The sequence below is a fragment of the Episyrphus balteatus genome, chromosome 2 (genome assembly GCF_945859705.1).
Source record: "Episyrphus balteatus chromosome 2, idEpiBalt1.1, whole genome shotgun sequence".
NCBI classification, from domain to species: Eukaryota; Metazoa; Arthropoda; class Insecta; order Diptera; family Syrphidae; genus Episyrphus; species Episyrphus balteatus.
Genome location: NC_079135.1, coordinates 96,591,104 through 96,606,337, shown reverse-complemented (window position 1 = coordinate 96,606,337; position 15,234 = coordinate 96,591,104). Strand labels below are relative to the sequence as shown.

The 15,234-nt window shown below is 31.1% G+C and overlaps 2 protein-coding genes across 2 annotated transcripts; both read left to right on the top strand.

Annotated features, from left to right (window-relative positions):
* The first annotated feature begins 4,293 nt into the window (after positions 1-4,293).
* Positions 4,294-9,322, top strand: LOC129912143 (uncharacterized). The gene is made up of 4 exons (XM_055990268.1): positions 4,294-4,611; positions 4,672-4,803; positions 4,868-4,984; positions 8,685-9,322. The coding sequence occupies exons 1-4, from the start codon at positions 4,444-4,446 to the stop codon at positions 8,886-8,888; spliced, it is 621 nt and encodes a 206-aa protein (XP_055846243.1). The 5' UTR covers positions 4,294-4,443; the 3' UTR covers positions 8,889-9,322.
* A 1,530-nt stretch (positions 9,323-10,852) lies between these two features.
* On the top strand, positions 10,853-12,326 carry LOC129909594 (guanine nucleotide-binding protein-like 3 homolog). The gene is made up of 2 exons (XM_055986668.1): positions 10,853-10,873; positions 11,314-12,326. The coding sequence occupies exons 1-2, from the start codon at positions 10,853-10,855 to the stop codon at positions 12,310-12,312; spliced, it is 1,020 nt and encodes a 339-aa protein (XP_055842643.1). The 3' UTR covers positions 12,313-12,326.
* Positions 12,327-15,234: the final 2,908 nt, after the last annotated feature.

Sequence of the window (15,234 nt, the reverse complement as noted above, 5' to 3'; positions counted from 1 at the left end):
AATTATAACTCATTTGATTGTTTGTCGTTTTGTTCTTTATTTGTATTTTTGAAGTTATACTTCTTATGGGAGGGTGGGTATGAAAATTTACTTTTTGACAAGAATGTCAAAGGGATTATGACGCGATCACCCTGGGTAGCAGGGCTGTCGTTTCACCTTTAGAGTAGGCAGTACTTTAGTATTTAAAAATGCAGTACGCCGCAGTACGGCAAACATAAAACACACAACACGTTGCAAGTTACATGTTTCATGTGGCAAGTTGCATGTGGCAAGTCGTATGTGGCAAGTTGCATGTGGCAAGTTGTATGTGGCAAGTTGCGTGTGGCAAGTTGCATGTGGTAATTTCCATGTGGCAAGTTGCCAGGGTTGCAAAAAGCTCACATTTCAGCTCAGCTCACAGCTCAGCTCAAATTTGAGCTAGGTACCATAGCTTAGCTCATTTGAGCTGAGCTGAAAGTGAGCGCCCCAACTTCCAACGCCTATATCTCGGAATTTTGAAAAAAAATGAAAAAAAATTTTTGATGCCAAAAGGTAGCGAGGACTCAAACCTACATTTGGGTACAACTCCCATCCCTGAAGGTGCACGCGTTCTCAAACCGGGTGAACTTAAAGGTAAAAAAAAAGTTAAGCCCGATTCTGAAAAAATAGGTATGATGTGGCGGTTTAACATGGAAGATGATTTTTTAAAAATCTGAGAATGTGCAAAGCGTAGGCCCATGACACAAGCTATCATTGGGCATCACTCCCAAAAATTGCTCTCAAGCGGTTTAGCTTCCAGGAGCATTCAAAGATTCGGGGATTTTTCGAAAAAAAATTTTACCCCAACTTTCAAACGCGATTTTCTCGGAATTTTTAAAAAAATCGAAAAACCGGATTATACCACTATCGGCTAGCTGAGAATATAAGCTTTCATATGGCACCACTCCCCTGTCTCTAGATCAAAGCGTTCCAACGCCTATATCGCGGAATTTTGAAGAAAATGAAAATAAAATTTTTTGATGCCAAAAGGTAGCGGGGACTTTAACCTACATTTGGGTACAATTCCCATCCCTGTAGGTCCACGCGCTCTCAAACCGGGAGAACTTAAAAGTAAAAAAAAAAGTAGGCACGATTCTGAAAAAATAGGCATGATGTGGCGGTTTAACATGGAAGGCGATTTTTTAAAAATCTGATAATGTGCAAAGCCTAGGCCCATGACACAAGCTATCATTTGGCATCACTCCCAAAAATTGCTCTAAAGCGGTTTAGCTTCCAGGAGCGTTTAAAGATTCGGGGATTTTTCGAAAAAAAAATTTACCCCAACTTTCAAAACCGATTTTCTCGGAATTTTGAAAAAAGTCGAAAAACCGGATTGTACCGGAATTTTTTTTTTATGATAAAAAAAGAAATATTTTACTAAAAAAATAGAAATATATTTACTATCAAAAACACAAAGAGAAAAGATCACGAAAAATTATCTGTCTTATTTATAAAAATATCTATGTGTTAAAATAATTCCATTAATAACTAGAACCAAACATCTTAAGCTATGGTGTTTTATAAAAGTTTAAAATATCTTCATATTTCATTATACTTTCCAAATAAAAATCAATGTATCCTCTCACCCATCACAGCTCAGCTCAGCTCACTTTACCTTAGCTCACCCAACAGCTCAGCTCAACCATCAGCTCAGCTCACTTTCAGCTCAGCTCAAATGAGCTGAGCTATGGTACATATCTCAAAAGTGAGCTAGCTCAAAATTTGAGCTGAGCTGAGAGCTCACTTTTGAGCTTTGTAGCAACCCTGCAAGTTGCATATTGCTACTACTAGTGCTGAAGCACACACAATTCTCATAAAATTACCATATCGCACATTTTATGCGCAATCATTTACTTTCGTTAACCATATATAGTACGTTCTGAACCGCACAACATGAGTAAAGTTCACAGATTAAATTGAAAACTACATGGACGCAAGGAGGATGAAAGAATTAATTTATTGTTCACTTGATAAAAATGTAAAAAACGAAGTGTGGATTAATTAATTTAATAATAGAAATTAAAAATATCAAATGAAATTCATTTATATATGTATACTGAATGAAAAGTATAACTTCAGTCGAGTGTACATGTGTACACACACTCTTTTTTTTTCAGCAAAAAGTAGTTTAAAAATAATAAATTCACTAAAAACTATAAACCTAACAAAAAAATTTAATATTCAATACATTTTGTCATTCCAAATGTCAGTTTTCAAGTTTGTAAACTTTAAAGCCCAAGGGGCTAAGGTGTTGTTGTATTTAAAATGTAAATTGCTTAGTCCCGATTGCGTTTTTTTTTCTGTGATTTGCTGTTAAAAACTCCATACCGAAATCTTTTTTTTTTAAACTGACGCTAATATTTCTCATGGGATATGTCTCATTGGACATATCCCTACTTATAACGATTTTCCGAAAGGTGGCCGGAATCTGGAGACGGCCGAAAATAGACAACTCTACCCTATTTATTGAAAGGTTGTTGTCCGGAGTGAGCTATTTATGCTCAGATCAATCAAGTTCATACAAAACCACAATCATGATTAAATTCAAAGCACAAACCTGTATGTGAGGGCATCTAGTGTTAAAAGAAAAGTATTAAACGCATTAAACCTTTCACACGTATTCACAGATAGGAAAACAATAAAAACAAATAAGAGAGATGTATACCAATTATCTGAAATTAAATTTGCGGGTGTTTTAGGCAAGGGGGTACGAGTCGGCTCTCTAAGAGTAGGTGTGTTTTTTGTTACCACCGGGCTTAACTGGACAAAAAAAACCCATCGGGGCTTAACCTGAAATCTTGGCAGCACTGTATATTGAATGTTCCGAAAACACAAGACACAACAAAAATTTAGAGTTGTCATATTTTTCGCTTTCGAGTTTTTCCTTTATTTTCATGTATGTTTTACACAAAAAAATACAATAATGTATGCTAGTAAACCTAGTTAAATACATTTTATCATTCCAAACGTGAGTTTTCACGTTTGTAAACAAATTCTAAACAATTTCTGAAAAAATTAGTTTGGTAGCACAGATGTTCAAAAAGTTAAGCCCAGTGAAATCTAGGGGCTAAACAACTAAGGCCGTGTGCGAATTGGGTTAAAATGTTGGTTAAAATATGACGTTTGGTTAAAATTTGACACTAGCATGGTGAATAAAATGGGTTAAAATTTACCCAGCTGCGGAGCAGGGTAAAATTTGACACTAGTGGTTAAAATTTGACGTTTCTCAAGATAGAAAGATCAAGATAGATTTGAAATTATTTTTGTTATAATGCGTTGATATTTTAAGAAATGTTAAAAGTATTAATACAAAGTACTTCCTCAAATTAATATTCATCTTGAAAAATTGAAAATCTACAAATTGTTTGTTTGTTTTTTATTTTTTATATTTCTATTTTGTTGGCAGCTGGTGAACTACGAATTAGTGTTAGAAGACTGAATTAATAAATTTCTTTTTGATCATAATGAAATGGAAATTTATCGATAAAATAAAAAAAAGTATGTGAAATTGAGAATTTCTTACATTTTCATACTAGAATATTTAACTTGATATATTTTCAACTGGGTTTTGTTAAAAAAAATAGTTAATTGAATATAAGAAAAAACATTTTTGAGGGTAATTTTGTTTTATCTTGAGGGAATTTTATTCAAAGTAGTACCAAGAAAAAAGTCCCATTTAATACATTTTAACCCAATTCGCACAGCAAACAAATAAATTTGATCCCTTTTTTAACCAAACGTCAAATTTTAATCGTGGTAGAAATTTTAACCAACATTTTAACGCAATTCGCACACGGCCTAAGCCCACGGGGCTAAAGTGTTGTTGTATTTAACATGTAAATTGCTTAGCCCCGACTGCGTTTTTTTTGTCCAGTTAAGACCAGTTGTAATAAAAAACACACCAAGTATTCCTTTCTCTATACCTACTCTTCTTCCCGAGTAGATACGATTTGTATTGAATTCGTTGAAAGTGCGTTCCATTGAAAATCGCTAGTAAACTACTAGTAGTACTTTGCCACCTCCCAAAGGAACAGAGCTGTGAACGTTTTGACTATTTCTGTCTCTATTTAATTAGTAGAAAAAGATAGGGACACAGCGACAAAACGTTAACGAAATAGTATTAAGGAACAAGTAGTATTCTTTCAATCCGAACCCTGTCATTTTACTCATGAAATTTCTCTTAACACATCCCACCCCACTGACAGCAGCATCTGTCAAAAACATCTGTTCAATGGTGTCTTGTCGTTAACCACCCTCCCTACATCCCTGATACCATAAGGAAAACTGAAAACAAAAAATTAGCCAACCCATCGTTGTCATCATCTTATTATTTTTTTTTTCCAAAATCCAAATTAATTAATTTGGATATATTATTCCTAATAAATTAATTCCTAAATTTATTTATAATCAACTATTTCCACCATAATGCTTAATCAAATAAAAGTACTTCTTTTAAGCTTTATTGGTTTATTTCGTCGAGCATTGTGTTGTTTTTCCCGGCGCCGAAAAACCTCACTATCCGAATCGGAATCCCTACAATGTGTAAATGTTGTTGCTGCTGATAATAACTATCATTTAAAGAAATCTAATCAAGTAAATAAGAATTAATTAAAAAAAATGCTTATAGAATTGTTAAAAATCTATTTAAAATAGGGACAAGAACGCGATTGGAATTCTTGGGATGATGCTCCACGGACAGTCGAAGAGCATATTGAACAGTATAGACAGAAAATAGCTAAACCACCAACTCCAAAAGATGAAGAACCTGAACCAGATTTCTTTAGTGTTAGTAATCTTTTTCTTATTTTAATTTCTATTTGGGTTCATAAAAGTTGTTTACTTTTTTCAGGAAATGGCACCTAAAATCAAGCCACAATTAAAAGTTTATCTAGGTCAAGACAAGGAACAAGATAAACGTGATTTCTCTAGATTAGAAGCGAAATCAGATGTTCCAATTACTGTAAATGTAAGTTATGACATTAAAAATTCCTTTTCTAGATAGACCGAGAGTTCACAGCAGATTTTGGAAGTGGGGGTATAACCGAAATAGGTTTAAGGTTTCTATTTTGGTTCTAAGGTTTCTGGGGAGTCTGGCAGGTTTATTTCACGGCATTCTAAGGTTTCTGGGGATTTTTGTATCGAGTTTAGGGATCAAAATCATGGAGGTGGAAAATTTGATGTCCAGGAATTTTTTTTTTTTTAACAAAACAACATTTAGCGTAAGGGGTACAATGGTGGGCACCCCCGATTTTTGTACTAATTATTGACACCCTTAATGCAATAAAGCATATCACAAAAACTACTGTGTCCAAGCACAAAAATCATCTAAAAAATCTGTATCAATTCTCCTCAATTCTGCAGTTTTATTCAAATTTATTTCATTCTCAGTTCCTTTTAATCTGTGAAAAATTAAATCCGTTCTATGTTTGTGAAAAAAATGCCAAAAATACAGTGTTCCTGCTGAGGAGACTGAATTTGATAACAACTGTCCGGTTTTGATTATTTTTTGAGTTCTTGAATGAAGACTTTTTTTAGGTTAACAATATAGTTTTTTTTTTTATTTTTTGACGGGAGGGAATCTTCAAAAGACACTTGGCAGTATTCGACACCAAGTAGTGTGGGACTCTTAACCACTAAAACCACCTATTTATCAGGACCAATCTTGAGAGATCGACATCAGATTTTTCTTTCTTAACTTTGTAAAATCACTTTGGGGGAAGTTTAAACTTTTAATACTTTCCCATGTTTTTTTAGACCATAAGCTCATGAGGCTTGGTTCTTCTTAATCTCCGAACATGGTTTCTTGTATTCAAGACGGACACCATTTTAGAATTGGTATGACTTTGCAGTCTCTGATTATGCGATACAGCGTATTTTTTAACTACTTCTGTAACCGTGTCTATTTGTAAGTTACGATGTAGATCGCTATTTCTTATGTACCAAGGTGCATTAACTATTCCACGAAGGACTTTGTTTTGGAATTTTTGGATGATTTCGGTATTTGTTTTCTTTGTACAGCCCCATAATTGGATACCATAGGTCCAAACAGGCTTTAGTACTTGATTATACAGCATTATTTTGTTTTGGGTTGATAAATCAGAGTTGTTACCAAGTAACCAATAAATTTTTCTATATTTCAAGTTTAGTCTCCTCTTTTCTTTTTGATGTGCTCTTTCTACTTTAGCTTTGCATCCAAAGTCATTCCAAGGTATTTGGCCGTATTGGCGTAAGGTACAGCTTGATTATTAACAATATAGTAAATTAAATATTTCTATTTGTTTGGTTTTTTTTTATAAAAATAATGTGTTCAAGTTGTTTGGGATGTCCATATTTGATCCCATATAAGAGTGGTCATAATAATTATACCCTGTAATCCGTTATAAGTTTCGGTTTAAAAAATTGGGAAAAAAAAACTCAAACGGATTATTAGATTTACTAAAAACTTGGAACAGACGATTTGTATGTGATTGCAAGACCCGTTTTTTAACGGATAGCTGATTTTTTATTCAGGTTTTCGAGGTACCTATTGAATTTTTCTCAAAAGCAGTTCTAATGATTTTACTTAAAATGCTGCAAATAAGGCCGCACTTTTAAAATAAGAAAAATATTTTTTGGACCATTATTAACGGTACTCGCCATATAATCGATTTCTTAATGGCTGATTTTCTCTTTCATAAATGACACAACACAATTTCAATAAAGACGTTTATATAAAGAGGTTTTTTACTAAACAAACTTTTAGAAAATATTAATTACAACAAATTAAATGGCACACTTCGTTGGAAAGTCAAAACTTTTTAAAGGGATATTAAATGTTTTGTAGCTTTAAACCAAAGTGTACACTAATTTTTAATTTTGTTATTTTTAAATATCTTAAAAAAATTCGATCATAAATTTTTAAAAGGCTTTAATATTCTAAGCAAATTTTAACATAACAGCAAGTACGTGCGACCGGGCATTTTATTTATTATTATTGTTTTTTATTATTGTTTTTGTTATGTTTAACTGTTTTTAACTAAACTTTGATGAAAAACACTTGTTTTTCTTTCAATTTTATGTATCCTCGGGTGCTAACAATTGTACCTGGGTGCCAATGATTGTAGCTTTTCGCTTACTTTTCCTATTTTAATAATTTGTTTATTAAATTTTTTCTAATAACATTCAAATAAAACATATTCCTAGCTTTTTAAATACAAAAGCAATTCGCAATTCAAAGTGAAAAAAAAAAAAAATGCTTAGGGGTGCCAACCATTGTACCCATTACGCTAATTAGAGATTTTTTTCTCAAATTCAAATAATAACCACGCACCTATAAACATATTTTCGTTAGAAAAGTTTCCATTTCTTTTTTATTAAATCTAGTATAGTATACCCAAAAAAGCGTTCCCGGACATGTCCATTGTCCATAACTCAAAAAGTTAAATTCAAATGGCTTAAAAACACATTAAAGTCAATTATTTTTAAGTATTTCTTCTCTTAACACCATTTATTCACAATACTCTTTATAAATTTCTATGTACATCTCTTACAAAAAAGTTAAATTATGTTAGTAGTTGTAATATTAATTGATTATATTGTGTTATTTTGTGTACATTAATAAAAGTTGTCCCAAGAAAAATGACGCATGACGTACCAAAATTTCTTAAAGTGTCAATATTTTAATCATCTAACGTACATATAGTGCTGCAAGCAGTTTTTAAAGTTGATATTATAGAGATTTATCATTCCACACCTATTTTTATGGATAAATATATTTGATGTATGTTAAAAGTTAGTTTTAGTTTCATATAAAAGTAGCGCACATCAATTAACCGTCATTCCGGGAACGCTTGTTTTGGGGTATATTTAAATAATAATTTTATTTTGTTGGTGATCGAGGCCACTACATTAACAATTATAATCTCGGAAATGTTTCGTTTTACTTTGTGACATAAAAAATAAAAACAAATTAAGGTCAAAACGTCATTTCCGTGAAGGCTTTTAGAATCTGAATAAATAATGTGGTCTTACACACATAATTCTGCATTTTTTTGGGTATTTTAAATCAGTATCCTATCTAAGTATGGCTGTAGTATACACTTTTATCAAAGGCCTTACCAAAAAAAAAAAACAAAAGAAAAAGTTTCTTTTGGCCCAAGTATTTCGGACATGCATAAAAAGCATTTTATTTTTTAGAAATAGCTCTGAACCAAGAAATATAGTTACATATATTTGATTTATTTAAGACCTATTATCTTAATTTAATGATACATCATTCACATTGATACTATTTTAAGACCTCTAAAGTCGTTTTAAAAAAAATCACCACCACTTCGAGGAACGTTTTTCGAGTAATAATTTTGGGGGTTTGCGGTAAATTGAAAAATATACATTTTTGTGCTCTGTCCGTTCATGGACCGACAAATTATGTATAACTAAAGCGAACATTTGCGCATGAAATAAATCATAAGTCAAAGTTGATTTTTTAAGAATTCGGCCCTCGAAATTTCCCACCTCCTTGATTTTGACCCATATGCCGTGAAATAAAACTGCCAGACTTTTTAATTCTTTATCAGGACGCTAATACCTACACATACATACATTTAACCCATTTTTGGTTAGACCTCCATTCCCAAATTCTGTTGTGGGCTCTCACACTAAGACTAATTTAAAAACTTTTTTAACAGGCTGATTTAGAAGACTGGGAAGAAGAAGATCCTGGTGGTTGGGAAGAACTTGACACTGAAACTACCAAAAAACTAATTCGAGAGAAACGAAAGGAATTGCGCCATCAAAAGAATGCTAATCAAAAATCGAAAAACAATGGAATTGCAAATGATAGTCCTAGGCATGAGAATTTTGCAGCAAGAATTGGTTCCAGGCAAACGTAGTAGTAATATTTGATTGGAAGAATAATAGTAGAAGAAGTTTATTTAGATTTTAAGCAAGTATTGTTTTTGCCGTTTTTTTGTTTTTTTTTTTTTGTTTTTGAGTGTTTATTGTAATTTTATTCGTTCTTCTTTTTTGTTGATTGAATGCTTAAGTGGTGCTTTTTGTCTAAAAAACAAAATTTCAGATCTTTATTTGCCAGTTTAGGGATTTTGATTTGTTTAAAGTCTATCTCTGGCAAGTGTACTTTTCTATGTACAAAAGGCATACAGCTAATGACTATGATAGTCATGGCGGAAATGTTCGTCTTTAGTTACGTTTCTAATTCAGTCTGCTTCTTAGCGTAGCGATTTGTCCTAGTACTGTTAAGCAATACCATTTGTATTCCGTAAGAATAAACTCCAGAATGCTTTCTGTCGCTGTTGTCCCCATCAAAATGTGCGGAGTAGAGCGTTTGGCAAATTATTTTATCAAAAAGGTTCTTCTGCCAAAAAAAAAGAGAAACTTACGTAAAGTAGGTATATTACTATTCTACAGATCATGAACATTTTTTTTTTCAAGTTTCAGTCTTCGTTCATGTTTTTTTTTTAATACGGAAGGAATTTTAAAAATAATAAAATTTGTGTAGTACTCGATCAGAATCTGATATAAATCTCACTAAATTTTTAGTGTTTTTCGAAGAGGTAAAATATATTTTGACTAATTCACACATATTCCGTCCTTCCCTTTCTTCATTTTAGAAAAAAAAAAACTATTTGTTATCTACAATCTTTTGAGTATGTATTGAGGAAAGCACTTCTTTTTGCCAAAAGACACCTTATATGGGCTATATATGACGTACCTAGAATTAGACTTCCCTTCCAAAAATATTTGTTGGTTCATGAGAAGACATTTGATACATCATCGTCCTCTTGAACGAAATTACTCTATATTACCCACTACAACAACAAGTTGTCTCCTTACTTTCGTATACCACACATGGAGTTATTAAAAAAGTTATTTCCAATTAACAAAAAGTTTGATAAAAAAAAAACTTCTTCTGGCTAGGTTTATGTCCATGGTCCCTGTACTAAGCATTTGACTACATTAGTTAAGTGATTACTGTTTAAATTTTGTTCGCCATTTTGTAGCATTTGAATACATTCCTTAACTTTCAATTATATATCCTGCATTCCTAATATTGTTTTCTAGTTTTTTTTTTCATACAAATGTACATAATGTTTGTATGTACCTACAATTTTGCAGCTAGTATTTAATTTTTTTCTGGGACATAGGTATAGTTTCTAATCATGATTAACTTGGCAAATAAAGATTAAGAGAGTTTATTTAAAAAGACAAGAAACTAATTAAGATTACCTTTTTAAAAATTTTAATATATTATACATAAATATACATCAGTATCTTAAATTTATTATGTTAATTGATTTTGATTTTGTATTTCAAAAGCGCCTATAAATATAAAAATACAAATTACTGAAAAAAAAATCATTTATTTGTTTTATTAAATTTCATGTCCTTATCTCAAGTAGTTTTTGCTGTGTAGTTTCCTTCAGGCAGATCATTGGTTCTTAACCGGGACATGCAGTTGGATAGCCGCCATCCGGTTGGAAATGTTGAGAAACAATCTCCCTATGAAAGGTTTTCCACCCGGAATATTTTTTTTCGTCCGGAATTTTTAAAGGCATCGTTAATTTCACCCGAAGGGAATTTACATTTTCTGCTAAACAAGTTTCTTGTTCGGAACCAAAATTTAAGTGAGAGGAAAGCTGTCGACGACCTCGAATATTACTTGAAAAAAAGTTGAAAGTACCGAGAGATGTCCAAGCGTGAAAAACTTTTCGCCCGGAAATTTTTCCGGTCGGAATCGTGTTCACGTGAAACTCACGATAGGGCTGAATATATCTGCATTTCTAATTTGTGTGATCATCTTGAAACTAATGTGTATTTCAAAAATTAGCAATAAGAAATGGATATGATTCAAATTATTGTAATCAACATCATAGTTCATTTAAACAAAGATAATAATATTAAAAAAAAAAATCAATTGAATATCTTTTCATTCAGTTATTTCTACCAAACAAAAATATTAAATAAATACTTACCACTTCATTGGTTTTGGTCAGCAAAAACACTTCCTCTTTAAATCAATTCATATTTTTCCATAATCGATCAATCTGCAACACTGTGTGACGACAAGATGATCTAGAAAGTGGAAAACCACAAAGCAAAAGACATAGTCCAAAAGAAATTTAATTGAAATGGATTTTTAAGTTCCCAGTTTATAAAAATCGCAGACAAATCATGCTTTTCTTCAGTGTTTTCTTGCCTCCGTTAAATAAATCATGTTTTAAGAAATCCAAACAAAATGGTATGTTTATCATTAATACTTAGAAGATTTAAAAACAAATTATATTTTTTTTTTTGTAGAATTCGATTTTCCTATTATTTTTGGGTAGTCTCTGCAGTTTGGGACTAACTTATCAAGTCAACGAGAAGGAATCTCTTCCACCAAAATTGTCTCTACGACCTGGGGATCTTCTGCGAAGCCTCGATGCACTAACTTCTGATGCCCAAGTTATCTATTCTCCTCTTCAAGAAACTCCACTCAAACAAGCCGAACGGAGAGTCTATCATGATGATGAACTGTTAAGTGATAGTCAACAAGCTGGATCCGATTACGATTATGACAAAGCTTATGAAAATTTTGTGAACAAATATTTTGCTAAAGGAGAGGAAGAACTAGATGATGATCATGAAGATGATGATGAGGATGAAAAAGCTGAAGGAATTGATGATGTAGCTCCATTTGAATACTCAAGTGAAACTGATAACGAACCAAAAGAAGAAAAAAAATCCAAAAAATCTTCAGGATCAAAGAAATGTGAACGAGTTAAAATTGATAATCAAAATTGTAAAGTTTGCGAAGATTTGGAAACCAATGAAAAATCAAAAACTTGTTCATACTCATCTGATAGTAAACCGAAAAGTTATGCATACAGCAAAGAGAGATCAACCAAACATTCCAGCGATGATGATGAAAACGATGACGAAGATGATGATGTTAAAAGTTCTGAAACTGGCAAATCAGTTAAAAGGGAAATTTCTCCAAATAACAAGAAGAAATATCAACTGAGGAGGACAAGTATTGAATCATTTTTGAAACCCATCAAAGTTAATGATGATACTCCAAAGTGCTCAAGGCAACTTGAAGATGGTATGATTTGTTTTTATTGTGGATCGGCTTCAGAAAACACTCGTGAGTGCATAGTTGATAAGAATAATTTGAAAAAACGTCGCCTTGATGAATCCTCTAAAAAGGATTCAGAAACAAAGAAGATTTTTAAACGAATGGTTACTTATTCCTACAATAATAAGGCAGAGCCAAATTTTAAAGAAAATACTTATTCAGCAATAAAACGCTATTAAGGGTCATACTTTCTTCTTGTAATCTATTAGTACTTAGTAAATAAATTTTGTTTTGTTTTTCCAAACAAATCCTCTAATGAGTTTTTATTTCCAAAATTGTTCATATAAAAATAGAATTAAATGCACAACTGGATCGCACGTTTTTGATCATAATATTAAGGCTTTATAAAAGATTCATAAAAGAGTATTTTTAATTTAATTAAATAAAAAATTTAATTAAACCTTAAAATTTTTTTTTAAATTACAAAAACATCCATTTAAATGGTTTTGACATCCAAACAATGCACGCCTTTTTTATTTTTTGTATAAATTTAAGAACAAAAAATTGAGCCGTTTTTTTTATTTTTAAAAAGTTTCCAACACAAAAAATTTGTTGCGCTATTAAAAATAAAATATTACTTCGCACACAAAAAAAATTACATTGTCACTTTGTTTAAAAGGTCAGATAAGTTTGTATGAGCAATGGATTCGCTTATTAAATTGACTTGTTTGCAAGATATATGTAAGATGACTTATGGTAAGCGTATGGTTTTCGTCGCAAAGGTGGCAAAGCGGGGGAGTATTATTGATAAAGAAGTGTTTGTGAGTAATGTTGGTTAATTAAATGTTTATTTACAAAGATATTCGTTAAAATCGGTCGGAACAAAAATAGGAAGCTACAGCCCATAAACCACTGTATCGATATACTTTAAGCTTGGTATTTAAGGGTTTTGGGTTATACGATTTTTTTTAAGGATCAACATTAACGGTGTACTTGCCATAAGACTAAAATTAAAAAAAGTAGATTTTTTTTTCAAAAACAGCTCTAACGATTTTGATTTAAAAAAAATTCACGTACTGTCACACATAATATCCTACTTTTGAAATAAAAACAAAATTTTTTTGAAGCGTTTTTAACAGGACCTAGTTACCAAGAACCGTTTTCTTGATTTTTGAATTACTACTTAACAACATAACCAAAATTTTTTTACAAAAGCGTTTTTATAATTGATTGATTGATACATTTTTTTGAAGCTTTGGTTTAATATATGGATTCATGATTTCTTCAGAAAAGCATAAAAAATTTTTGTTTTTAATATTTAAACCCGTAAGAGTCCAGCTTTTGAGTGAAGTTTAAAAAACAAAACACAAAAAATATTTTAGTGGTATAACCAGGACCTGATGAGGCTAAACGACCCACCCACTTAAATTGGTTCAAAATTGACAAAGGTAGAACTTTTGCAATATGTTTTTGCCCCAAATCTAAATTTTGGGGTTGTAATCAAATTTTTAATTACCACCAGCCCTTAAAAACGTGGTAAGTTTCCTCCCCTGAGTATTGTTTAAGTATTGCACAGCACAATCTAGCATGGATTTTTACTTAAAAAAAAAAAAATCTAGAAAAAACTCCTAATATACGAAATAAAGCCAAACTGAGAATTTTGTCTTATTTCGAAATAATCAGCCCTATTATATTTTTTAATCCGAAATTTTTTTATTGAATAGAAAAACAAAAAATTGAAAAGCTTCTTAGTTTAATTTGATTTTTATTTAGGTATATGATTTTTTTACAAAAGATGGTAGTTTACATGTTTATTTTTGTTTTATTGTATTAAATTAATATATACAATACAAACTATTCAGCATTTTTTTTTTTTCTTTGACTTGGTTAAAATATAATCCATGAGCCTGTGTATATTATGCTGTTTTTTAATTCTTGGAATTAATTCAATTCCTTACTTGATTAGTGCATTCAGTTTTTTTACTTCTTGTTTTCACTTTGAAAAAGCAATTAATTTAATTTTTATTTTTATAATGTTAACATTAGGTATGTATGCCTATGTAAATATTTTGTTTGCATTTTGCATTTTTGTTTAATATTTGAATGAAGCAGGTATAAAATGTATATTTAAGTGATAATAATGATATTAATTTTTTGAATTTTAATTTTTTTGTTATAAAAAAAAACCTAGTTTAGTTAATGACTAATTTCTAAATGGGAATAAATTATGTTTTGTGGAATTATTAAATTTTTAATTCTTTATTTTTGATTAGTTTTTGATTTGAATTGTTATCTAATTTTTTTTTAATATTAATTGATTGGTAAAAAAACACGTCTTATATTTTCGGTAAAGGCCGCAATGAGGTAGGCTTCCTTTTTTTCATTTTCAGTGTTTTTGTTCAAATATGGTGAATATGTTGGATGTTTCATTGGAGATGTGTAGGTTTAATTTCATATCTTCTTCTTTTATGTTGAATTTTATTTTGTTTTTGTTGTTAATGTTGTCTTAACTTCCTTTTCATGTCCAATTTTCATTTTTTCATTGAAAACAACAAAAAAAAAACGAATAAAAACTCGATGGTTTATTGAATCAAGGTAAAATTAGGGCATGACCAAATGTTACATAAACAGCTTAAAGTTTATCGATATTTGTCTTCACCCACAGATGAGAATCCTCAGCTTTAATCAATTTTAGTACCTAATTCATAGATGAAGTTTAAATCGTATAGTTTTTCTCACTACACAGTTGCGCCCGCAAATGATGATATCGAGCATGTGGCTTTTGTACAATGCTTTATCTATCTGAAATAATCCTTCTACATCTACATGATTGCAATTTTCATTTAAAAACATATGCAATTGAATGCTATGTATTTTTGAAATCAAAAACGTTTTCGAAAACGACCACATTCATTGATATTTTTTAAAGATTCAAAAACATTCATTTCAGGGATTTGTAGAATACCTACGATGGATCGAAATCCCAAGCCTTGCATGGAAAGTTTTTCAGATGAATTTGAACTTCAAAGTGGAGTCAGACAGGGCTGCATACAATCACCGATTTTATTTTTATTTGATAATAAGCGATGCAGTGTACGCAGCCTTGACAGGAAACCTTGAATGGACTCTGACAGCTATTCTAGATTAAACGGACAACTGAC

Bases quoted from the DNA above. Each gene is read 5' to 3' on its own strand.
- LOC129912143 (XM_055990268.1), top strand. From the start codon at position 4,444: ATGCTTAATCAAATAAAAGTACTTCTTTTAAGCTTTATTGGTTTATTT. The intron at 4,612-4,671 runs GTAAATAAGAAT...TATTTAAAATAG, and splicing joins ATTTAAAGAAATCTAATCAA to GGACAAGAACGCGATTGGAA. The intron at 4,985-8,684 runs GTAAGTTATGAC...CTTTTTTAACAG, and splicing joins ATGTTCCAATTACTGTAAAT to GCTGATTTAGAAGACTGGGA.
- LOC129909594 (XM_055986668.1), top strand. From the start codon at position 10,853: ATGGATATGATTCAAATTATT. The intron at 10,874-11,313 runs GTAATCAACATC...TTTTTTTTGTAG, and splicing joins TGGATATGATTCAAATTATT to AATTCGATTTTCCTATTATT.